The sequence below is a fragment of the Emys orbicularis genome, chromosome 9, assembly GCF_028017835.1.
Source record: "Emys orbicularis isolate rEmyOrb1 chromosome 9, rEmyOrb1.hap1, whole genome shotgun sequence".
NCBI classification, from domain to species: Eukaryota; Metazoa; Chordata; order Testudines; family Emydidae; genus Emys; species Emys orbicularis.
The window spans coordinates 18393784-18420516 of NC_088691.1; the positions used below are offsets into that span (position 1 = coordinate 18393784).

The 26733-nt window shown below is 43.6% G+C and overlaps 1 protein-coding gene across 2 annotated transcripts in view; it reads left to right on the top strand.

Moving 5' to 3' along the window:
- TMEM164 (transmembrane protein 164) overlaps window positions 1-26733 on the top strand; it is a 100800-nt gene that overhangs the window by 44167 nt on the left and 29900 nt on the right. Inside the window, exons 2-3 of one of the 2 annotated variants that reach the window (XM_065411195.1) lie at window positions 17449-17498; window positions 26093-26159. The exons of the other annotated variant lie outside the window; for it this stretch is intronic. Coding sequence (XP_065267267.1) covers window positions 17449-17498; window positions 26093-26159 — 117 coding nt within the window. The remainder of the gene's footprint in view (window positions 1-17448; window positions 17499-26092; window positions 26160-26733) is intronic. 2 annotated transcript variants of the gene reach the window in all.

Consider the following 26733-nt stretch of genomic DNA (forward strand, 5'->3'; position numbering starts at 1 on the left):
TCAAAACAAAATTTTAAACTCAAAGTCTCAGCAGATGTGTTTAACAATTAAAACACTCTGTTTAAAATCACATACTTCATAATCATCTCGATTTATAACCTGGTCATGTACGTGTGCATACAGATGGCTTACATTCAGGCTGCTTTCCCATTTAGGATCATTAAACTTTCTTTTCTGTAGTTTACCTGTGTGAAATGTAACAACTTGCCTGTAGTTTGCTCAGCAAACTCTTCTGCCAGCGGCACCTTGTGTTGCAGTGCTATAAATATTCCCATCTATGTTCTGTGTGCCAATTGTTAGACATTGAATTCTGAATGTAGCTAAAGCTGTGTGGATTACCTCTCTCTTCCATTCTTTTTTCGCCTTTTTGTATACTTTTTTTACTTGTTTTCTTTACCTTTCTTTTTTTAGTTTGTTTTTGATCACACAGTGTCTTCTATTTGTATTATGCATGTTGTTTTGGTTATCACTGTGGTGTTTCACTCCATATTCTTTATGAAAATATGCTTGATATGAATATGATATAACTGAGATTTACTTTATGCAAGATGGGTCTTGTAAGATATCATTAGAAAGGTTATGATTTACTGAATGTGATTATCCAATTTGTATGCCTGTATCATTTCTGTATCTGAAGTTAGGAATATTGACTGTGTCTGTATTTCAACTATGCTACTTTGGGTGACGCCCACTGCTAACACTTCAGGTACAACAATAGAAAAGCCAGATAGGGCTGATGACCCATCAGCGAGGACAATGGACTGTGAAAAGGCTTGGCCTTCCTGTGGACTTTCCATACTGTGACACTACAGAGTCAAGTGGTTTTGTCACCTGATACTAAACATTACTTGGGACTTCTTGTAACTTTCCACTGGAGGGGGGGGGGGGGGGGGGTCAAGTTTGGGAAACAAAGGATTCCTGCCTTATGTAAATCCTATTTAAGGGTGGGGAGGAAGGCAAATGGGACTCCTCTTCTCCATGGCCTATCTGTCCAAGGAGAAAAACTGCTAAAGCCACAGCAAGGGGGGAGTCCAGACTGAGACAGGGGTCTAGTGTGAAAAGGAATACAACTGGAACTCTGAACCGCAGAAACTTTGCAACCTGCCTAAAATAACATTTATGGTGAGAATTTACATTTTGTAACCTGTTTCTTAAGTAAATTGAGCTTAGCTTGCGTATTTTGCTTTCTTTGGTCAGTAATCTGCTTTGTTCTGTCTGTTATCTCTTAAGTCTCCTTTTGTAGCTAAACTTATTTCTTGTTTATAATATAACCCAGTTTATGTAATTTCTAACGGGGGGGGGGCAAGAAGTTGTGCATATCTCCCTCCACATTGAGGGACGGGGCGAATTTCATAAAACCTGTGGGTTTGTACCTCTTAAAGGGCGTGGGCACCAGGTTATTGGGGTAAGCCCCTAAGGCTGAGTCTTTCCAGAGTGGATCTCTGTCTCTTTGTGCAGCTGGGTGTGGCCATGCCTGTGTGCTTGACTGGAAGAGGCTTGTGAGCCCAGCCCAGCAAGACCAGGTAAAGGGGACCCAGGCTGGCAGAATAGGCTGACTCAGTGGCATCCCAGCACATCAGGTGACACCCCAAAGGGCCCAAACCCATCACAGCCACCCTCTCAGCCTCAGCCATTGAGAAAGGAAAGTGTTGCATAAGTGAGGTTTTGATTGACATCTGAAGCCTCCCTGTCTGCTGATAGATAGGAAAGGGAGTGTAATCTAGTACTGTAGTTAAGAGTAGAGGAGTGAGAGTCAGGACTTCTGGGTTGTACTCTTATTCTGCCATTCACTCACTGTGACTTCACCATGTCACTTAACCTCTCTCACTGAATTTAACCACCTGTAAAATGGAGATAATAAGAAACTTAGTCTTAGGAGAGCTGTGAAGTTCTTTTTGGTTCTTGGAAGAAAAATATCCTGAAAACTAAATTAAGCGCCAAAATGTGAAACTACTTATAACTGGCAGTTCAGCCAAATAATACAAAAAAAAAAAAATCACTGGATTTCCCCCATCTAGTATAGATACTCTCTAATAGATGTGGTAACATTGTTAATAGACAGATGGAATCCAGGTCTAAATGTCTGAAAAAAGGCAACTGGCAAAAATTACCTTTAATTTAGATGTAGTAATACCGTTGTACTCTTTGGTGTATATGTATTTCAGAAGAAGCATTGCATCCCTTTGGAGAATAGCAACAGGGAGCTTCAGAACCTTGAGCTGCTGGAGGATTTTTGAAATGGAGAACAGTCAGGATGAGGTTGAAGAGAGATCAGAGCTGAAAAAATATAGATCCATCAAATCTCAGAGGAACTAGGAAAACCTAGCCAAGAACTCTAAGGCTACGTCTTCACTACCCGCCTGAATCAGCGGATAGAAATTGATCCCTCGAGGATCGAATTATCGCGTCTCGTCGGGACGCGACAATTGATCCCCAAATCGACGCTTGTACTCCACCAGCGCAGGTAGGAGTAAGCGCCATCGACGGGGGAGCCGCGGAGGTCGATTTGCCGCCATCCTCACAGCGGGGTAAGTCGGCTCGGATACGTCTAATTCAGCTATGCTATTTGCGTAGCTGAATTTGCGTATCTTAAATCGACCCCCTCCGTAGTGAGGACGTAGCCTAAGTCTTATATAATGGGCTCTTGTATTTAAGTGGAAGCCAATGGAGAAACTTTTTGAGCTGCTCTTTTTAGAAATTCTCTTGCACCAACACTGTCACCAGAGTAGGGCTGTCAGGCAATTAAAAAAAATTAATCATGGTTAATGGTGTGATTAATTGCACTGTTAAACGATAATATAATACCATTTATTTAAATATTTTTGGATGTTTTCTACATTTTCAAATATATTGATTTCAGTTACAACACAGAATACAAAGTGTACTTTATTTATTTTTTATTACAAATATTTGCACTGTAAAAAACAAAAGAAATAGTATATTTCAATTCACCTAATACAAATACTGTAGGGTAATCTCTTTATAATGAAAGTTGAACTTACAAATGTAGAATTGTCTTAGCAATTGGCTGAAGAAGAAGTAGGACCGAGTGGACTTGTAGGCTCTAAAGTTTTACATTGTTTTGTTTGAGTGCAGTTATGTAACAAAAAAATAAAAATTTACATCCAAAATATTTAATAAATTTCAACTGGTTTTCTATTGATTAATAGTGCAATTAATTGCAATTAATTTTTTAATCACAGTTAATTTTTTTGAGTTAATCGCGTGAGTTAACTGTGATTAATGGACAGCTCCACACTAGAATTTTTCATGAGCTGTAACATATATAGAAGGCCTAGTCAGCTAGATCAGAGTTGTCTTAGGCTACGTCTTCACTACAGGGGGGGGGGGTCGATTTAAGATACGCAAATTCAGCTACGCGAATAGCGTAGCTGAATTCGACGTATCGCAGCCGACTTACCCCGCTGTATGGACGGTGGCAAAATCGACCTCTGCGGCTTCCTGTCAATGGCGCTTACTCCCACCTTCGCTGGTGGAGTAAGAGCGTCAATTCGGGGATCGATTGTCGTGTCCCGACGGGACGCGATAAATCGATCCCCGAGAGGTCGATTTCTACCTGCCGATTCAGGCGGGTAGTGTAGACCTAGCCTTAGTCCAGGCTCCAGCACATTCCCCACCCTCTTGCTATCTACATTCAGCAGCATAGTTTTAAATCTAGCAACACTCCTAAAATAGACAATTGGAAAACTTAAGTAATAGCCTGGTAATAAGTTGGAGACAAGTTTCCAAATGCATTGCCTCATGCAGTTGCTCCTCTAAATTCCCCGTATGTGGAGGTTATAATAGTGCCACTTTAGTAAAAAAGCCGGTTTACATAGTAAACTTGGCCTCCTTCTCCCCAACAAAAAATACCTGTAAAATGTGGAAACAAAATGCATTAAAGAGGCACTGTTAGGTTTAAAAATGTTTTCCTACTACCTTAAATATGACATTAAATGTTAGATTTCAATTCCCCCCCCCCCCCCCCCATTTAATTGACTGTTCAGTGCTCTGTTTACTTTTTCCATCTCTCAGCCTGGTTAATGAGAGTAGATTAGTCAGTTTCACTTTTGTTTAAAAGTCTTTAGTCAACTTCATTTTTAAGATCTTGTGCCACTGGCCCATTGCTGCAATGCTTTATTTGCAAACACTGCAGGAGACACTTATTTAAATAACGGTTTCTCTTTGGACTGGAGAAACAAATAATGGAAACGTTTCTGTTTTGCTAAATTTGACCTGACAATCAAAGCACAAAGTGCTGTAAAGAGCAAACAGTGAGAAAATGGTGTAAAGGGGCTACTCGAATCTCAGAAAGACAAGGAAATCAGAGCAAATACTAAAATGCTGGGCTGTTAGCAGAAGAGGTGGATGAATACTGCAATCATTTTTCCTATTATATATTATTTCAAAACAATGAATAAATTTACTTTTACTACGTTTGCTTTTGGCAAGTATTCTAGCAATCAAACTTTACTGGTGTGAACAAATATGAAGGGCAAATTTCAAATTTAAATATTTGCTGGAAGCAAATTTCCAATTGTATAACCGGGAATGCAGAATCAAAATTTTACATTCTGATATGCAATTTGCAATTCATGTTCTTAGGATGTATGTAATTAACCGCCAGAAAACAGAGGCAGCATCACATGACTTATGACTACCAGCATGACATTTGAATATCCTTAACAAACTTTTTATAGACCAAGAAGAATTTGCTGAAATTTTTTTCGATTAATTCTGAATAACAAATCTGAGAATGTTTGGCTCTCTGTGACTAATGAAACAGGGTGAGGGAACAGAGATTCATTGAGTAAATTTATGATCTGTTCACCCAGCTGTTTTCTGTTCCTTTGCCGTTATTCATGGTTTCAAAACCAAACCGAGAGTATCTGTTTCAGAAGAGAGTGGTATTTAAGGGGGGTGAGTAAGGCTTGATGGTAGACTGAATGCTGCATTTTCTTGCTTTGGATGACCTTTTTTGGTTTGTGTGTCGACTTTGTTAACAGAGTTCTGTGCCATTTAATAAAATCATTTCTCCTTGTTGCTCAGGCCTCCCACCCTCCACTGGATTTTCTCTTCTTTCTGTGCTGGCTTTGCCTCCCACCCCAGCTTAGTTTGGAGACTTGTATAGCCTGCGTCCAGGTTTTTACCACTGTTAAAGCTGATGCATCTGACAGTAAAGAATGTTTGCTGCTGAAGGCCACCCTCTGACTGTCTGTTTCCCTATACAAAGCTTGTACATACAACATCTAAATAGCTGTTGACAAAGTCACTGGCTTTTATCTAAATAAGTTTGTTGTCCTGTCAAGGAGTACGTTAGGTTCTCTTTCCTTCTTCCCATTTCTTGAACACTTGAATTTTCAGAGTTTACAAAAATAATCTTTCCATCTATCCATCCATCCAGCCTTCCAGTTCCTAATTAATCATAATATTTCCTTTGAGCTGAATAACTAGGTAGCTGTGATTTTTAAAAAGGAAGGGAACTGGCAGGGGATTCTTTAAATAACAAATGCAACATTTTGTGACATCCATCTCTCCCTACCCAGTCACTCCTACCCAGGTAAACACAAACAGCCAAAGTATGTTTTGAAAAAGGCTGCTCTTCCAGTACTGGCAAATGGATGGTTGACATTTTGACAATATCATTGCAGTCCTGAAATGTGCCTCCTGCCATGTGTTAATGGAGAATAGTGAAACCAAAATTGCCTCCTTTGCCTTCCTTGCTTGGGAGGGAAGGAGAATTGACATGGAATGGAGATGCGCCTCTTGGGCTGATTAATGAGTGTAATAATAGGGGCCAGATACTGATCTCTGTTACAGTGGTATAAATCCAAACTGAATTTGATCCTATTTGTTCACTTCCTGTAGAACACGGTGCATCTGTCTTCAAATGGAAGGATCCTTTGTGTGATTTAAATTAGCTTGGATCTGGGAAAAGGATGCATGGCAGACCAGATTAAGGGCTTGTCTACATTGGCAAGTTTCTGCGCAGTAAAGCAGCCTTTTGCGCTCAAACTGCAGACGCGGACAGACTGCCACACCAGTTTGTAGAAGTGTCTTGAAGTGCAACAAGGTGTGCTGGGTGCTATAAACTCACAAGGTTGTACCATCCGATCGGTCAGAGAATCTGTCCTTGGCCAGTAGTTTTTGACAAAATGTTCTTTAGAGGATTCTTAGCTTCTGTCATTTGGGAAGTTGTCCCATGGGTCAAAACATCAATTCACTATCCCCATTAGATGAGATCTGCATGTAAATTAAATGTCTCTTTTATTTAACAGGCTTCTTATGAGGCTGGAGAAAGACCATTCCCTATAAGGTGATGAGTACCCTCAGTTCTCACTGAAGTCAGCAATATTGCCAACCCCCAGCATTAAAAAGATCATATTGGCATTTCACCTGTGAGTTGATACCTTTGAAGAAATGTCACTTTTTAAACACGTATGAGTTAGTGTGAGAATAAGCAAAATATACATCCTATAATATTGGAAATAACTGTTATCTGTATACCAAACACAGTGTGTAATCTAATACTAGTAGTTTGATTAGCTGGAACCTTAGCAAGTGAAGGAAAAAATACCCACACTGGTAAAAATGTAAGGATCATCCATCCATTCATACTAGGATATAAGGATCATGCATAGAATATTCAAGTATGTCCTTTGGCTATCTTTGCATTATACCTTGCATAACTGATCCTTGCATCATCCCTGCGTGATTCTGGCATATTGATAGTATGTATGGGATAGAACTACCTTATTTCAGTGGCTGCTCCCACTCTGTCTCCCTGGCGCTGGAGCTTTTTGAAGATTTGCCTGATGTAGGTCAGATTTGCTCTCAGTTCTTTGTGGTGGTGATAGTGGCGGTGTCTGTCTTTCTCACCTGCAGAAGGGGAAGGCACTAACTGGGTGCTGAGCTAACACGTTGGCTTGGCAAACTCTGAATATTTTTTCAAGTTGGCAGATTTTCAGACTAGAGCCTTTTATTTCTTTGAGGCATTTTCTTGGTTTTGAAAGGGGCACATTCTTACAAGGTGCAAAGTGGTTAGCTGCTCAAGAGGGATTGAGATTAAATCCATCCTCCAATCCCCCTACTACAAATCCAACTCCTTGGCAGGTGCTCAGGCTCTAACCTAGTGCCTTTGCCATTTTCCACCGTATTGATTTTAATATGCTCGAGAGAGATGTTAGAAAATGGCTGCTGCATAATTTAATAGTTTATTTTTGTATTCTAACAAGTTTGAACTAAATGGAAGAACCTTAACTGTGTATTTATTTCAATGCTGGGGAAAAGTCCCAGGGCAGGTCTAGATACTGTACTGGTGCATATAACACACCATTTGTGGAGTGGTCACAGCAAGCTCCTCTTCTCCACTGCCTCATCAAAGTTCCACTGCTAGGGTGCAGGTAATATAGTCTAGTATCAGGGGGTAGCCGTGTTAGTCTGTATCTACAAAAACAACAAGGAGTCTGGTGGCACCTTAAAGACTAACAGATTTATTTGGGCATAAGCTTTCGTGGGTAAAAACCTCACTTCTTCGGATGCATAGAGTGAAAGTTACAGATGCAGGCATTATATACTGAGGGTATGTCTACACTACAAGAGTAGTTCGATTTTACTTAAATCGAATTTGTGGAACCGATATTACAAAGTTGAACGTGTGTATCCACACTAAGGACAGTAATTCGACTTTGTGAGTCCACACTAACGGGGCAAGCGTCGACATTGGAAGCGGTGCACTGTGGGCAGCTATCCCACAGTTCCCGCAGTCCCCGCTGCCCATTGGAATTCTGGGTCGAGCCCCCAATGCCTGCTGGGGCAAAAAATGTGTCGAGGGTGGTTTTGGGTAACTCGGCATTCAACCGTCACTCCTGCCCTCCCTCCCTGAAAGCGCCGGCGGGCAATCAGTTCGCGCACTTTTCTGGTGAGTGACAGCGCGGACGCCACAGCACTGCGAGCATGGAGCCTGCTGCGATCATCGCTGCAGTTGTAAACACCTCGCACCTTATCGTCCACCTTTTTCAGAGTCAGATGCTGAGAAATTGGGCGAGGAGGCTACGGCAGCGCGGTGAGGACATTAAGTCTGAGAGGGCACAGACCTCTCACAAAGCACGGGACCCCGCGCCGTGAACATCATGGTGGCAATGGGTCATGTTGATGCTGTGGAACGGCGATTCTGGGCCCGGGAAACAAGCACGGACTGGTGGGACCACATAGTGCTGCAGGTCTGGGATGAATTACAGTGGCTGCGAAACTTTCGCATGCGTAAGGGAACTTTCCTGGAACTTTGTGAGTTGCTGTCCCCTGCCCTGAAGCGCAAGGACACCCGGATGCGAGCAGCCCTGACTGTCCAGAAGCGAGTGGCCATAGCCCTCTGGAAGCTTGCAACGCCAGACAGCTACCGGTCAGTCGCGAACCACTTTGGAGTGGGCAAATCTACCGTGGGGGTTGCTGTGATGCAAGTAGCCAACGCAGTCGTTGAGCTACTGCTGTCAAAGGTAGTGACCCTGGGAAACGTGCAGGTCATCATAGATGGCTTCGCCGCGATGGGATTCCCAAACTGCGGTGGGGCTATAGATGGAACTCACATCCCTATCCTGGGACCGGACCACCAGGCCAGCCAGTACAATAACCGAAAGGGCTACTTTTCAGTGGTGCTGCAAGCACTGGTGGACCATAGGGGACGTTTTACCAACATCAGCGTCGGATGGCCGGGCAAGGTTCATGACGCTCGTGTTTTCAGGAACTCTGGTCTGTTTAGAGGGCTGCAGGAAGGTATTTACTTCCCAGACCACAAAATAACTGTTGGGGATGTGGAGATGCCTACAGTGATCCTTGGGGACCCAGCCTACCCGCTAATGCCCTGGCTCATGAAGCCCTATACAGGTGCCCTGGACAGTGAAAAAGAACTCTTCAACTACCGGCTGAGCAAGTGCAGAATGGTGGTGGAGTGTGCTTTTGGACGTCTCAAGGGGAGATGGAGAAGCTTACTGACTCGCTCTGATCTCAGCGAAACCAATATCCCCATTGTTATTGCAGCTTGCTGTGTGCTCCACAATCTCTGTGAGAGCAAGGGGGAGACCTTTATGGCGGGGTGGGAGGTTGAGGCAAATAGCCTGGCTGCTGATTACGCCCAGCCAGACGGCCGTACGATTAGAAGAGCCCAGCGGGACGTGCTGTGCATCCGGGAGGCTTTGAAAGCTAGGTTCCTCAGTGAGCAGGGTAACCTGTGACTATTAAGTTTGTTTAAAGAGAAGCTGAACCTGCCCCCGTTTCTTTACCCAGTTAATGTTGACTATCCTCTCCAGTTACATACCCCGTTCACCCCGTTCCCCCCCTTCCAACACACGTTTAAAAATAAAATAAATGGAACTTTGTTAATTAACACCGTTTTCTTTATTACGGATTTCGCGGTAAAGTGTTGAAACTGGGACGCAGACTGTGGTGGGGAGCGGGCGTAGTGATGGGAAGAACGCTTCTAAACTCGAGGAATGACAGGCTCTTGCTCCTAGAGCGGTCCGCACTGGTGGACTGGTTGTTTCAACGGAGTCTGCCACCCCTCCTTTTCGGGACTCTGTGTGTGGGGGCTATGTGACTTTGTGGCGGGGGAGGATGGTTACAGATCCCCTGCTGCGTGGCTCTGTGATCCAGGCTAAGGACCGCTGCATAAGATCTCTAACCGCCCTCCCCCGCCACAAAGTCACATAGCCCCCCCACACAGAACATGAAAACCACCTCCCAGACTGACCAGGGTGCCTAGTGACTGCAATGTGTGTGTGACCTTCTGCTGAACCTGCCCCTGTGTCTGTACCCTGGTAAAGGTGACTGTCCTCTCCAATTACAAACCCCCTTACCCCCCTTCAAACACACTCTCCTCTAAAAGAACATGACGGAAACAGTAATTAACAGAAACGTACTTTTTATTAGCAACTACACAGTTGGGGATGAAACTGGGACGGGGGCTTGGGTGAGGCGGGAAGGAAAGGACTTATCCAATTTTTGGGAATGAGAGCCTTCTGGTACTTGAGCAGTCTGCAGGGGTGGAGTGACAGTTTTCACGGCCCCTGCCGCCCCTCCTTCTTGGGACTTTGGGTGAGGGGGGTATGGGACTTTGTGGCGGGGGAGGGCGGTTAGAGAGAGACTGCAGCGGGGCTCTGTCCTCCTGCCTCCGCTCCTGCAGAACATCCACAAGGCGCCGGAGCGTGTCCATTTGCTCCCTCATTAGTCCAAGCAGCGTTTGAGTCGCCTGCTGGTCTTCCTGCCGCCACTTGTCCTCCCGTTCGCTGTGTGCTCGCTGGTATTGAGACATGTTCTCCCTCCACTGGGTCTGCTGTCCCGCCTCTGCTCGGGAGCAGCCCATAAGTTCTGAGAACATGTCGTCCCGTGTCCTTTTCTTTCTCCGCCTAATCTGCGCCAGCCTCTGGGAGGGGGATGCCGGGGTAGGTCGGGAGACAGTCGCAGCTGTGGGATGGGAAAAAGGGAGTGAATTCCTCAGATACATTTTTGTGAACAATGAACATAGTCTTTCTCTGTGAAGAAGACCATGCACAGCACCTATCACATGCGCACTCAGGACAAGGTCGAATTTTCGGCCTTCGCATTCAGTGCCTGGGGTCTTGCAGTGGAGATCAGACAAGTGGGGCAGGACAGCAGAATTTGGGTAGCAGGCTGACATGGTAAGCCGTAGACTTTTGGCTGCTTAAAACTTAATTTATAGCAGTGCCCTCCTTTCACGTTCAAAGCAATGCTCCTAGCGTTGGCCAGTTCCTGCTGCCGGCAATCCGGCAAGCATGAACTCTGCCCCTGTCCCACCCCCTCGCGGCTGTCCCCGGGAAAGATCCCTGTATGCTGCCCCTCTCCTGCCTCCACCGCGTGGCTGTAAACCGCCGGTTACAGTTATGTAAAGGAACAGGCAAGCAGTCCCAATACTAACAGTCCCCTAATTCAAAGCAGGTCACCATGAGCGACATCACTCTGATGAGGATTTCTGACACAGAGAAAGACCGCATGCTGCGTGAAAGCCAGCAAAAACCAGGGCCGTATGCCGCCATGCTCTGTGAGGCAATGATCCCAGAGTACTTGATGATAGCCTGGCACGGAAAAGTTTCCTACCACGGAGGACGCAATAAGGCCGCTCTCCCCAGGAACCTCATGCAAAGGCTTTCCAATTACCTCCAGGAGAGCTTCGTGGAGATGTCCCATGAGGATTTCAACTCTATCCCCGGACATATTGACCTTATTTTCCAGTAGTTGCACTGCCAAGGACTAAAACGTTGAGCGCCTAGGGCAAACTAATCATGAAAAACCCATTGTTAATAATCCTGTTCTGTTCAAATGTTTACATGTTTAAAACACTTACCGACTGATCCTTCCCCTGATTCAGGGTCCGGGTTAACGCCTGGGGAGGGTTGGTAGGGGATCTCCGTGAGGGTGATGAAGAGATCCTGGCTGTCGGGGAAATCAGCGTTGTAAGAGCTGTCGACTGCCTCGTCCTCCTCATCTCCTTCCTCATCTTCACAGTCCGCTAACATCTCCGAGGAAGCGGCCGTCGACAATATCCCATCCTCAGAGTCCACGGTCAGTGGTGGGGTAGTGGTGGCGGCCGCACCTAGAATTGAATGCAGTGCCTCGTAGAAACGGCATGTCTGGGGCTGAGATCCGGAGCGTTCGTTTGACTCTTTGGTCTTCTGGTACCCTTGTCTCAGCTCCTTGATTTTCACGCGGCACTGCGTTGCATCCCAGCTGTATCCTCTCTCCGTCATGGCTTTTGAGATCTTCTCGTAGATCTTCGCATTCCGTTTCTTGGAGCGCAGCTCCGAAAGCACGGACTCATCGCCCCACACAGCGATCAGATCCAAGACTTCCCGATCAGTCCATGCTGGGGCCCTCTTTCTATTCTGAGATTGCATGGTCACCTGTGCTGGAGAGCTCTGCATCGTTGCCAGTGCTGCTGAGCTCGCCACGATGTCCAAACAGGAAATGAGATTCAAACTGGCCAGACAGGAAAAGGAATTCAAATTTTCCCGGGGCTTTTCCTGTGTGGCTGGTCAGAGCATCCGAGCTCGGACTGCTGTCCAGAGCGTCAACAGAGTGGTGCACTGTGGGATAGCTCCCGGAGCTATTAGCGTCGAATTCCATCCACACCTACCCTAATTCGACATGGCCATGTCGAATTTAGCGCTACTCCCCTCGTTGGGGAGGAGTACAGAAATCGATTTAAAGAGACCTCTGTGTCGAACTAAATAGCTTCGTTGTGTGGACGGGTGCAGGGTTAATTCGATTTAACGCTGCTAAATTCGACATAACCTCCTAGTGTAGACCAGGCCTGACACATGGAGAGCAGGGAGTTACTTCGCAAGTGGAGAACCAGTGTTGACAGGGCCAATTCAATCAGGGTGGATGTAGTCCACTCCCAATAATAGATGAGGAGGTGTCAATTCCAGGGGAGGAAAAGCTGCTTCTGTAATGAGCCAGCCACTCCCAGTCCCTATTTCCACAGAAACACCAACCCAGGAACCAATCCCTGTAGCAAACCTCGTTGCCTACTCTGTCCCCATATCTACTCTGGCGACACCATCAGAGGACCCAACCACATCAGCCACACCATCAAGGGCTCATTCACCTGCACATCCACTAATGTTATATATGCCATCATGTGCCAGCAATGCCCCTCTGCCACGTACATTGGCCAAACCGGATAGTCCCTCCGCAAAAGAATAAATGGACACAAATCGGACATCAGGAATGGTAACATACATAAGCCAGTAAGTGAACACTTCAATCTCCCTGGTCATTCTATTACAGATTTAAAAGTCACTATCATTGAACAAAAAAACGTCAGAAACACACTTCAAAGAGAAACAGCAGAACTAAAATTCATTTGCAAATTCAACACCATTAATCTGGACTTGAATAGGGACTGGGAGTGGCTGGCTCATTACAGAAGCAGCTTTTCCTCTCCTGGAATTGACACCTCCTCATCTATTATTGGGAGTGGACTACATCCACCCTGATTGAATTGGCCCTGTCAACACTGGTTCTCCACTTGCGAAGTAACTCCCTGCTCTCCATGTGTCAGTATATAATGCCTGCATCTGCAACTTTCACTCTATGCATCCGAAGAAGTGAGGTTTTTACCCACGAAAGCTTATGCCCAAATAAATCTGTTAGTCTTTAAGGTGCCACCAGACTCCTTGTTGTTTTTGTAATATAGTCTAGTAGTTTCTATTGCCAATTCATTTTGTGGCCTTTGCTGAACTACTGAAGTCTCATTCCTGGCTGAGAATGCCAACAAAGCTGTTATAGTGCCTAGATATTCTTTTAAAACAATGCATGATAGAGCCCACTTAAATTAAATGAATTTCTTTGTTTAAAAAGAGGAAAGTTTGTTACATAGAGGCTTAAATGTTACATTAAAAGAAGGCTGCTACTTCTTTTTGAAGTATGAAAAAATCAAGCCTTTCCCCCAAAGCCTTTGGGTCCAGGGGACCCACCACCCTTTTGGTTTTGAGCTCTTCTCTAATCATATTCAAAGTGCAAGATTCAGATTTGGATCCAGACTTTAAACACCCCAAAGTTTCTGTGTAATGCACTGGTTTTGTATGTGTATAATGTTGCTCCCTAGTGTGTATGGTCAACAGAGAGACAGGATAAAAGACCTACAACTGCTGTCTGCTGAGTGAGTGCTCCTTTAGCTCAAGTGATGGAGGTCTTTGCTTTTGGTGCTGAAACCCGAGAGTTCTAGCCTCAGCCGATCCCAGGTATAATATGCCAGGATTGTCACTCTGTCAGCGTCGCTTTGAAACCTAGAATGTCTGAGTCCGTGTGAAGCAATGGAAATAGCAGCAGGCATGGTTGAGAGCTCTTTTTGTTTAGAGTATCACCAGGTTCAGTCATCACATTCGAGGTGTGTTACTGTCCAGTTTTTAAGTTCTCAGCTATTCTGACTTTATGAATTACACCTGTTCAGAATGATTGACCAAGTTACCACACTTGTGCAACAGCATGGCTTTTAGCTACTACAGTAAAAGCTGTGTTATCCGGCATTTTACCATCCAGAAAGCTCTATAAACCGGCATTTCTGATCTTCATTGAAAGTCCTGGTTTATAGCCCGGTTGGTGCGGGGCTGGCAGGCTCCCTACGTGACTCTGCGTGGCTCCCCAGAAGCAGTGACACGTCCTAGCTACTCCTAGGCGGAGGCACGGCAGCTCTGCGCACTGCCCCTCCCCCGCCCCGAGCGCTGGCTCTTTAAGGTTTTGGGCTTTTTTAGTGTCTTGGGATAGTTTTAAAATGTGTCTGACTGCTCTGCTCTAGAACTCTCTTCTGTCTGTGTCACTCGGTATAACATGTCAAGGTTGCTGGGGTAAAATACGCTAAAAGGCCACGGAGCTAGTTTAGTATTTTAATATTTCCCTTGTGCAACATGAGTATCTTTGCAGTACAGACAATAGGTTAATGCAGCCACTAAACCCATTTTGAAAAGCTTAATTCAAAGCAGAATCTGCCTAACCCTTGATGGGTGTGTGTGTGAGAGTGTGTGCCCTACAGGGGCTATATGCTATGCAACTGATATGTGGGAATATATCTAAGAAGTATGCTCCTTTTTTTGCCTCTGCACACAAAGCATCAGTTATTGGACTGTTCCTATGCAGCCGTTGGATTAACTTGCTCATTAAACTAATGGAGTGAAATGATTTGCTTTTTGAATGCAATAAATTCTGATTTGGTTTTGAGGTCTCTTGGTAAGTAAATGTCTTGAGGCCCTTTCAGTTAAATTTAATTGATACCTTTTTTGTACTTTGAAACCACAAACATTCTGTCTGCTGACTAGGATGAGATTTTTAATGCTTCAAACAGTAACTGAGACTATTTCACTTGATCGAATGAATGAAGCAAATAACTTGGCTGAGTGAATAATCGAATGTATGTTACCCTGTTAAAAACCTGCATTGGAATCCAAATATTCACTGTACCAATAGCTGTCTGGTTAAAGGTTCACTTTCAGACTCTAATGCCACAGTTCACAATATTGTGTTGTTTAACCTTCCCACTGTTGCTGTAGCGTGGACATGATCTGGTAGTAATTAAATTGAACGTCTGCCAGGTGCATGTCCTGCAGCACTGGAGAGAGGTATGTTTGCTGAATATACCTGATATTTCACTTTGGAGAAAGAGTTCTTGCATAGAGTAATTTGATATTTGGAGTACTGGCCTGGCAACGGAATAATTCATTGGATCCTCCTTTTAACCAAATATAAGATATTTTCCACTGATGCTCTCTATTCATGAGGGCAAAGTAATGAAGCTGAATTGTTTTTGAGTCCAAATTATATTTAGATCTTTCTTGGCTAGTTTGGTGATTGTGTGTGTTGCACCAGAAGGCAATAGGCGATAAAATGTGATTCTTCTTTCCCCTAGCGGTATAATCACTTTGTATCCTGGTTAAGATTTGCTGATGCAAAATATTTGATCAACTGGATTTGAATTCCAGCACCAGGGGATGATGACTTTAGAACTAGTAGATGTCATCCTCTCATACCTAGTTTTTATTCATAGATTGGAACAGAGAAAACAAGCTTTCCTGCTTTTTTCAACTCCCAATTGTTTTATTAATTGACTGAACTGAATTAATTGACAGAATAAAGCAAGATGAAAATATTGTTACTACACCTGCAGAATAGGCTACTTCTGTCAAAAGCTGATTAAGAGACTCAGGTCCTAGGTGACTTGTCAGTGACTTCTGTTGTCAGATGTCACTGGTGTGGTGCTCTGCTCTGTTCAATGTTGATAACCTGTGTGCATGTGTGTGTTCTCCCTGTGTGCTGTCCCAGCTCTGTGTAGATAGCTGGCACAGCAGATCTCGAGCAAACCGCCCAATGACCACAGATTCCGATAAGGTACAAAGGCACCCGGCCAGGTTTATTGCCAAATGAAACACAGTCTCTAGCTCCCTGGATCAGATGTCTACAGTTCTGCTAGTATATATGTGCTCCCTGACAATGGACCAGCTCAGCCAGTGGCAGGATTCTCCACTGCCCCCTAGGCCAGACAAAGACATCCACTCAGGGATGCATTCTTATACATGGGTACAAACAAGTTACACATCACTCCTGACATATCGAGGTACAACCCCTCTGAGTGTTGGGGTGCTGCCTCTCTCCTACTACATCTTGGTTCGAACAAACAAGTCTATCCATCATATTATCCTTCTGACCCTGTCTTTTAGGATGGGTTAGCCTGTTCCTCATTATTTCTGTGGAATGTGTTTGTACCGGACAGTTCTGGTGCCATCCTGGTCCATGTTTATCCTATTAGTGCTTGATACCCTTTAGATATGTGTATACATCCAATTAGCAGCCGCCTTCTTGCCAACTTTTGGGAGCAGGGCCTGCCTCTGGCTCACAGCTTAACTTTGCTTTATGTTAAAGTCTTGACCGTTCCTTTGGTTCAGGCCTCTGATACCAAGGGTTTATGTTTCAGGGCCTCATCTTACTACAACTTCCACCAGTTGAGTAATTTGACTTTCTTTAAAACTTGGCAGAAAATACTTTCTACTTAATGTCACATTTTTATTTAAGTTAAATCATATTAATATATTATAAGAAGGCTAGGCCTTAACATAGGTTGTCAATTTAAAATTTAATTTAAAATTAAATTAATTTGATTTTCTTTAAAAAAAAATAAACCTATAGTTAATTTAAACTAAAAAATCCGATTTATTTTTTTTGCTCTTAAAAATCATCAATTTTTACCCACCTTGCCCGCTGTTCCATTATCATTGCATTATCCTTGGTCTCAGGAAATGTATATCCATTTACTGCTGCAGTTCATACCAGTGCTTTGGAAAGACAGTGGTCACTTTTAGACATGTTCGTGCTTTAGATAACTAACTTCAGTATTTGCCACCGCTTCCCGCAGTTCCCATTGGCCGGGAATGGTGAACCGCGGCCACTGGGAGCTGCAAGCGGCTGTACCTTCGGACGCTCAGGTAAACAAAGTATCTCGCGGCCCGCCAGGGGCTTACCCGAACAAGCCACGAACCAAGTTTGGGAACCCCTGACTTAGCACAACAGGGCCTTGTTGCTGATTGGAGCCCTGGCAGCTATCACAGTAGAAATAATTAATGATGATGTAGTTTGCTCTTGTACAGCAACGGTATTTGAGGAGCTCTTGTAATGGGGAGCATTAGAGATGGACTGGACATCAGACTTGAGCCCTTTGCACTTGGGGAAATGAAGTTTTAGATGCCACTTTTGCTTCTCAGATCTAGCTGCAGGTGGCGTGGAATCTTTAGCTTGCTAATGCTTTCCCGGTACAAAGGCCTGCTGTAGCTGGAACAGTCCATCCAGTCGGAAGTTATATGTGACATGTGGGAGAAGGAGAGAAATGTTGAGGAAATTAATTTTAAAAAAATCATACCGATAACCAGCTTTTTTTGTTTAATGTTTCAGATTTTTCTCCTCGCCTGTCCCCCATGTCGTGGTGCAATGGTTCTGTTCAGGTAACATCCGTTCTCTCTCTTACTGCTTTCCTATCTATTTGCATAATGGATATAGGTTGTAATGCTTTATGACCTCAGCCATGTTTTAAAATTATATATCTGGGTTGTGTGTGTCATGCACTGTAGCCCGGAGCTGGCTGGAATGAAAAGTAGAAAACTGTCTGAAAGTGTACATGATTTAAATCGGGGCTTGTTGCCGTGCTTAAACTTGTTTCCGTATTTTGAGGGTGTTTGATCTCTCTAACAATAGGCAATGGCTCAGCAAACTCAATGATGGATGCAAGTGTTCTTGCACTGATTAGATTCTGGGCTTGTGTAATATACATCACATGCCTTATGCCCTTTGATTATCTCCCCCTACCATTTTTTAAAATCTATTAATTCCTCTACGTCATTCTGCTGGCTCTATAGGATTAACACATCATTCTAAATGCCATAAAGACAGAGTTAAACATTAAATAGCTGCACCAAATTTCTTACCAGTTGCTCAAACAGATTGACAAATATTTAAAGCTTTATTTCTTTTTTTAAAATATGTAAAGCTTTATTTCTTTATTTCTCTTTTTAAAACATGACTTACTGGTGCTAACTTGAAAGGTGATACTAGTACCTGAAGCAGTTTTTGCAGTAGCACTCAGTTTCCAATAAGGAACTCAGTGTGACCCAGTGAATGTAGAGCTCTGGACTGGGCTTTGTGAGACCTATGTTCTAGTCCCAGCTTTGCCTCTGGTTTGATGAGTAAGGTGGGAATGTCACTTCAGTGCAGTTCACTGTGCCTCAGTTTCCCTATCTGTAAAATAATGTAAATTACCTGTGAAGTGCTTTGAGATCTATGGATCAAAAGCACCATATGTGAGCTATGTATTGTTGTTGTTGTTGTTGTTGTTACTTAAGATGGAAGCAGTAAGTTACCGAAATGCAAGACAATGACATTCTCGCGATGATTAACACCACCACATTTAAATCCCAATAAGTATTGATCTCAAAGTCCAGGTGTGCACAGTCCTGACCCTTTAAAATTCCTTCTTTTTTTTCAGGGGGGAGGGAGGGGCTTCTAATTTTTTATGTATTAGAGGAGTTCACCGTTCATTGGAACTCACCCTGCAGGGCAAGAGGAATTTGAAAAGGCTGGGATTCTCTGGGTGTGTCTACACTGCAATTAAAAACCTGTGACTGGCCCATGCCAGCTGACTCAGGCTTGTGGGGCTATTTAATTACACAGTGTAGACATCCACGCTTGGGCTAGAGCCTGGCCTCTAAGACTTTGTGAGATGGGAGGATCCCAGAGCTTGGACTGCAGCCTGAGCCTGAACATCTACACTGCAATTAAACAGCCCTGCATCCTGAGCCTCATGAACCTGAGTCAGCTGGTATAGGCCAGCCACAGGTATCTAATTGCAGTGTAGACATAACCTATAGCAGTTGAAAGGCAATGAACCTGATTCGTCGTTGCTCCGTGCAGCCAGCCTAATGAAGCCACAAAGATACTGTAAGGGATCCCTGGGTATTTCACAGGGGAGTCTACAGCAGGCATAGATTTGCTGTGGCAATTCACACCTCCTTTTGAGGGAGGGAGCATGTTCAGAGCTGTATCTTGCTGAGGCAACGGCCCATCTGTCCCGTGGGCAGCTGGGTGCAAATTAGAGAAGCCAACAGGCTACTCTATCCTGTGCCAGGGGTCACATCAACATCTGGCAGCTCCAGCATAGGAAAAGTGAAAAGTCACTTTTGCTCCTCTCCTCCTCCGCCATTAGGGCCAAGCTCAGCTAGGACTGTGGGATTAATTTGGCTTCATGTTTTCTCTAGCATTGTATTTTTCAAAGTACAGGTGGAGAGTGATGTAATGCCCATACTCCCAACTAACTGTTTTTATTGGGGGAAGGCGGAGGAGGGGAGGAGAGTAATGGGAGGAATTATTTTTGCCTATTTTCTTCACTCAGTGGAATAATTTAATTCTTTAAAGGAAATCAGCGCCACTGCCATAGATAGTCTCTTCAGAGGCTTTCTGATTTGTGCTGATTTTCTATTACTACATGAAGAGAAAAATAAAACTTTCTCTTACCAGTGTCCGTAAAACTGTTCCAAGCCTAGTTTGAGTCTAATCTGGTGTGAGGTTACGCTATAAACTCGTGGAGCACGGCTTTGATATACATAAGGAGCTTTTAAGTATTCCTGTTGGATAACAATAATACTTAGCATTAGTGGTGTACAGTGCCTTCCACTGGAGGATCTCAAAGGACTTCATCTGAGCCAGGCTTGGCAAATCTTCTCAAAGCTCTTTACAGAGCCGGGTAAATCACGTTCTCTTCATTTCACAGATAGGGAGACTGTGGCACAAGAAGTGAGGTTCTTACCCACGAAAGCTTATGCTCCCAATACTTCTGTTAGTCTTAAAGGTGCCACAGGACCCTCTGTTGCTTGTGGCACAAGAGAGGCTAAGTGACTTGCCGACGGTGGCATGGAGAGTTGGTGGTGGAGCCAGAGCTTTCAAAATGAAGTGGTAGTTCTTAGTCATCCTCCTTACATGTGACGTTCCAGCACAATAGTGGGATAGTGGAAAGAGTTAGTAACGTGATTTTTCTGTCCCAAGTAGTAACCTTTTCTGTTTCTCAACACCCAGTACTTTAGTATTGCTAATTATTGTCCAAGTGCCTGCACAAAAAATGCTCACTGTGAGAGTCATTGGACACTGTACTTTTTATTATCAGGGAATAGGCTTTCTAAATGCCATATTGACTCTAAGGGAATCTCTTATGTGGATGACTTGCAGCAAATTCAAAAACAAAATGCATTCAGGAGAAGGGAGTGAACACTGTATGGATTCTATTGTGTGGTCTTGGGTGTACCAAATTAGGCAAAAGCTACAGCCTCTTGTTTCAGATATGCGAAATACTTGTCCTCTGCCAACAATCAGCTCTGTAACTGATGCCTGAGATTCTGTTTCCTCTTGCAGTCTCCATCTTGATGTGTCCTGACCCCAATAAAACCCTGCCTCTGAGAGAGAGGAAAAATTAGTATTTTCATTTCACAGGTTGTGTGTCAGTTTGGAAGAAGTGGGGACTCTGAAAATTAAGTAGTACAAGCAGAAGGAATTTTTAAAAGAGGAATGTGGGTGGTCTACTCTTTGGAGGGCTGTCTGTGCTCTAATGTCCAGATGTCAGGCTGCTTTATTGAATTTAGGATTATCTTTTAATATTATAATAGAATCTGCTTACACTTGTGCATGGACCTTCTCTTTTCCTTTTGGCATATGAACATGTAGACTTTCTTAAGGGGACACTGGCTTTGGCTCTTGGATTGCTGAATACAGTGCAAAGTCTCATAAAAAAACTTTTGATTTTCCCCCAATTTCAATCAAAACTGTTTTTTCTTTTTAAAAATGAAAACCACCCTTTTTCCTGGGTCTGGTAATAGCTGTTCCTGCACCCTGATGTGCCTGGTATGGTGTGGTTTTTGAAATCACAGTAACTGATTTATGCAGCGCTTTGCAAAGACATTTTAATTTTAATTGAACATTGTCTCTATGGAGTCCAAAGGGAAAGCATATGTGCAATTAGATTATCCCTTACAGTATGTCACTCGAGAGAACCTATAGTGATAAATGCAGTTTCCATGTTCTTTAGTCAAGGTTATTAGAACTGTTGGCATGAATCCTGGTGAAATTTCCATATTAGTTTGATTGATAAAATAGCATGTCTTTGAACCCTTGCTATATAAGCCTAAATCCTGCAGTTCTTACTCCTTGACTTCAACAGGAGTTCTGCCTGAGTAAGGATGGCAGGATATTGCCTGTAGAGATAAAAGGTAAAGTGTTTATAATAAAGCGACTGGATATGTTAAAAGGGGACAGACCAAATAGCCCAGATACGATTAAATGAGTTTGTCCAGGGGACTATGTGACTTGAGATTTGTAAGGGGATACAGATCCTTGTACCCCATGGTCATTGTTTCTGCTCCAGCTCAGTTTGGGTAGGGACTGTAAAACCTCACTTTCTGATGGCTGTGGTGGCCTGTGTGAAATGAAGTCTTAAGTTTTCTTAGTCCAGTTCAAGTATTTTGAAATGTAAGAACAAGATGTTATTGCATTTCCAGGTGGCTCATTAGTGCATTAATTGACTACAGCCTCAATCTCCGCAGTAGCTATATAAAACAATTGGCTGAGAACTCTTAGATGCTTTTAGCCAACGTGATAATGAGCAGAAACTCCAGCCTGTGTGTGGCAGCCCACCTTAGAGTAAAAATATAATACTGGCTTCCAGATGGCTGAAATTTTGTTTTGGTTTCTAATGATACATACGTTCCTACTGTTTAAGCCACAGATGTGAGCTCAAAAATGATCCTACCTTTTGGTCATTCACCACCTTGTCAGCTCTGGCTTGTATGGATGTCCTTATTTGAGACTCCGGGATTCTTCTTGTAATGAGATTTTAGCATTGGCATTTTCAGCAATGAGGCTTGCAGGCTTAGCTCCTCTGCCCCTTCTTGCTCACAGGTCGAGATAAGCTTGTTGGTGTGAATGTTTGTCCTGTTCCTGAAATTTAATTATGTATGTTACAGTAGCACTTAGAGTTGCTAACCATAACTTGGCCCACACTGTGGTAGACACATAGTGTAAACACAGTAAAGGACAGCCACTGTCCCCAAAAGCTTACTATCTAAATAGACAGGGCATGAGGGGAGATGGCGGTGAAGTGACCTGGCTCTGCCAATGATGCCTCGAGAGTATAACCAGGTCTCCTGAGTCCCATTCCAATGCCCTGTGCATTCAAAGAACTTTCTCATAAATTTGAGGTCAGTATATCTTTCTATTTAGTAACTTAACTGTTTGCTCAGAGGCAGGGCTGGCTCCAGGATTTTTGCCGCCCCAAGTAGCGAAAGGAAAAAAAAAAAAAAAAAAGCCGCGATCGCGATCTGCTCTACCGCCGCCGCTTCAGTCTTCGGTGGCAATTCGGCGGCTGGTCCTTCGCTCCCAGAGGGAGTGAGGGACTTGCCGCCGAAGAGCCGGACATGCCACCCCTCTCCGTTGGCCGCCCCAAGCACCTGCTTGCTGGGTTGGTGCCTGGAGCTGGCCCTGCTCAGAGGGAGAATGGCAAGAAATGGGTCAAGTAGTGGCTTAGGAAAGAACGCTAACAGATAAAGCTTATGACTAAAACATCAACCGAGGAGCAAACCACAGAAATTGGATTCTGTTTCATGTGCTGGTTATAGCATCAGACTTACTCCATCTTGTGTCTTGTCTGTCTTACTCTAAAGCAGTGGTTCTCAAATTTTGTACTGGTGACCCCTTTCACATACCAAGCCTCTGAGTCCGACCCCTCCCCCCTTAGAAATGAAAAACACTTTTAAATATATTTAACACCGTTATAAATGCTGGAGGCAAAGCGGAGTTTGGGGTGGAGGCTGGCAGCGCGCGACACCCCCATGTAATAACCTCACGACCCCCTCAGGGGTCCCGACCCCCAGTTTGAGAACCCCTGCTCTAAAGTATGTTTTCAATTTTTTGAAGCAGTCAGTGTCTTTTCTGGGGCTGTGTGTTTTAATATACAAGTGTTAGAGTTTGAAATCCCCTACGCAAGTATCTAGAATGATACAAACAGGTGTTCCAGATATTGTACCAATTACTGCTTGTAGGTTAAAAGGACTGAAATTTAGGCTCTTTCTACCCTATTAGTGGCTGGCTTGCTATCATAGGTACTTAAATGATCCCTTATTACCATAATATCGGACAGTCTTTAATGCATTTATCCTCACAACAATCCTGTGAGGAACTTCTATTTATCCAATTTACAGAGGGGACCTGAGGCACAGAGAGACTAAGTGACTTGCCCAGAAAATCTGTGGACGGAGCAGGGAATTGAACCCAGGATCCATGAATCCCAGGCTAACACCCTAACTACTAGTTCGTCTTTCCCTGCGTAGCTCATAACGAACACTGTGTTTTAAAGTGCTTAAACTTTCTTCTGTATTTGCCGGACAGGGATTGTTATGTCTCATTTTTGTTGTGTTTTAATACATGCTAAATAAGATAATTGTAAATTTTAGAGTAGATGCTAGAAGCCAGTGGTTAAACATGACAAGGAACAGACACATACCCTGGCACAAAGTTTGTGTAGTGTCTACTCTATAATTTAGTCATGTTAATTAACAAGTGTTAAAACACAACTAAAAATTAAAGTTTAGACCTAGCATGTATGTCTGCACTGCATTTTAAAACCCATGGCAGTGAGTCTGAGGCCAGGTCTACACCCAGCCGCTAGTTCGGCGGCTGGGAATCGAAGTTCTGGGTTCGATTTATCGCGTCTGGTCTGGACGCGATAAATCGATCCCGGAAGCGCTCGCCGTCGACTGCGGTACTCCAGCTCGGCGAGAGGAGTACCGCGGAGTCGACGGGGAGCCTGCCTGCCGCGTGTGGACCGCGTCTGAACCGCGGTAAGTTCGAACTAAGGTATGTCGACTTCAGCTACGTTATTCTCGTAGCTGAAGTTGCGTACCTTAGTTTGAATTTGGGGGGTAGTGTAGACCAGGCCTGAGCCTGGGACTACAGAGTCATGCTTGCAGGACTCATGCTATGGCACTAAAAACAGCAATGTAGACATTGCAGCTCAGACTCTGAAGACCAGGGATGGGGGTGGGCTCATGCACAGGGGTGAACTAATCTCTAAATGTGGAATCAGGGAGGAATTTTCCCCCTTGGTTCATTGACAGGATCTCTCTTGTAGTTGAACAAGGACCCTTTGCCTGGATTAGGTGGGCTTCTCTTACTTGGTGATCACTTCTGCAGTTTCCCGCAACAGGCACTGGTGGACCTTCTATCCTTCCCATTTCTTTTTATTAGCCAAGTTGCAGGGTTGCTAGTCCCATTTCTCCTGCCTCCTGTTCCTTCTCACCAAGTGCACCATTGCCCAAGAATCCTGGTATCCAGCCTGGGCAGCTACAGTGCTCTGCTCCACTTCAGACCTGTGGTTCCCATCGTTTTCTTTGAAGACATTTTGGGTGAGGAGAAAATAAACACAGACTCTGCATTCATTCTAGAGGTGGTTTGTCCAGGTGGGCTTGAATTCAGTTGTAATTAAAACGGTCTAAAGATGTAGTGAATTTGTAAGCAAACATAAAAGTAACTTTCCAAAGATTTATTGGTGTCTGGTTTTAACTTTATATTTCTGCAGGACAGTCATCCCTTGATATTTAACTTTTGTTTCCATGCATAGGAATGTCAGATTGCCTCTTTTTAAATTTTGGATTAAGCTGGGATCCTGCATGACCGAGGAGAGCACACTGTGCTTTCAGTCAGCATTCGTATTCTCTTGAGTTTTAGTTGGATATACAAGAGGACTATTGAGGACTAAGCCTGGATGAACTGAGGTTTTTGAGAGAACAGAACCATGTACTCCTTTTGTGAGTGAAATGCTTACTGAGCTCAAGGATATGCTCATTTCTCTATCAAAATGCAATCTTACAGCAATGCATGCTTGGATTCATAGGAATGTATTGGCTGTGTTAGCCTTTTTGCCACTGGCTTGCCCATTTCAGCATGTTAATATCATAATTAGCAGGTAGGGATGAGTTGTTAGGCTTGGCTCCCCTTGCAGCTCACATCCTGCAGGGTTCAGGATGCACAAACAATTGAACTGCTGGTGTAGCTCCTTGTTTTTTTTGTCTTGGGATTGGAGAACAGGGGGAAATAACTTGCAAATAAAATGTTCCCCAAATGATGGGGAAAATGTATTTCACAAATACCATTCAACCTTTTGTAGAGTGGAACAGCAGAGATTACTCCTGTGAATAATTATTTTGGGGAGGGGGGAATGGAATCATTTGTAACTAGTGTTACTCTGAACAGATTCTTTGGCCAGCTCTACTCACCATATGGAGCTTTATATGCACTGTATCTCTTCTGTAATGCAGACTTAAACAGGACTGATTCCACTTATTATGTGAGATGAGATCGTAGTTTAAGGTGAGATCACCTGCAGTTATAGGAAATACAGCATGTTAATTGCAATAGTGTTTTCCCTATATGTCCCCTTCTCAAGATTTGCCTTGTTGGCTTGAATGCAGAATGCATGAATCTTTCTTATATTTTAAACTTAAATACCACTCATAAAAACAGTGCTGCTGCTTAAATTTCTGAAGTCTTAATTTGACATCATGCATTTTTATTGTTGAGTAGGAATAAAGGCGTTAAGTGAAATACCTATTTTAAGCCCCCAAATAAAAACCCTCCAGCAGCCCCAGGCATGACCATATTACAGACCAGCAGTCCAAACCACTTAGGAATCCAAAGCTCATTATAGAAAGCATTCTTACTATAGGAAATTATTTAAACGTTTATTTATTAAGAAGGTTTTATCCGGTTTATGTCAGTTAACAGTGGGTTTTAACCCACGAAAGCTTATGCCCAAATAAATTTGTTAGTCTCTAAGGTGCCACAAGGACTCCTAATGTCTTTATGCAAATTCAAGCCAACAGAGCTTGTGCAAAGCTTTTGCTACTTTATGGAAAATCATTCTACAGTACATAAAATATTTTGAAAGTACACATTTGATACTTAATTTCCAGGCCGTGAAAATAACATTGCCCCTCTTTCTTCTAAGGTTACAGATGCATATGTTAAATGGGGCCCTCTTGGCATTGCTGTTTCCTGTGGTTAATACACGCCTGGTGAGTAAACCATGCCTTGCTTTCTCCTCTGACTTTTTATTCTGTAGTCCTGGAGTTCACTTTTATGTCCTTTTTCTAAAATGCTGTTTCCCTGGAAAGAGGTTTAACCTTTGCAACAAGCTCAAAGCAGTACAGAGATTTCTTGAGCATCTCTTCAAAGCAGTTACCAAACTATGCAGATATGGCACAGCACCCAACCTCCCAAATGCAATGGAAAGTTTGACCTTTTATAGTTCCTCACTGCTTGTAAATTGATGATCACAGAAAGCTCCTTTAATCCCATAGCTTTGTTTCTACAAGGATTTCCTCCCTGCAAAGCCAGTTGTGTGCACACCATTTGCATAATGAATTTCTGTGTGCTATAGTTGTATTCATAGCTCTGTATTTTGCCAAGTTTATCTGAGATGTTGAGAAAGTGCTGGCCTGAGAGAGTCTCACACAGAATGGATGGAAATTGGTCCTGTTCCTGAGAGATCTTGCTGAAACACAAAAATAGCATGTTTAAGTGGTTTGTTTTTCAAAAAATTGGAACACAGAACTTGCCATATTCACTCAGATGGTGGGTCTATCAAGT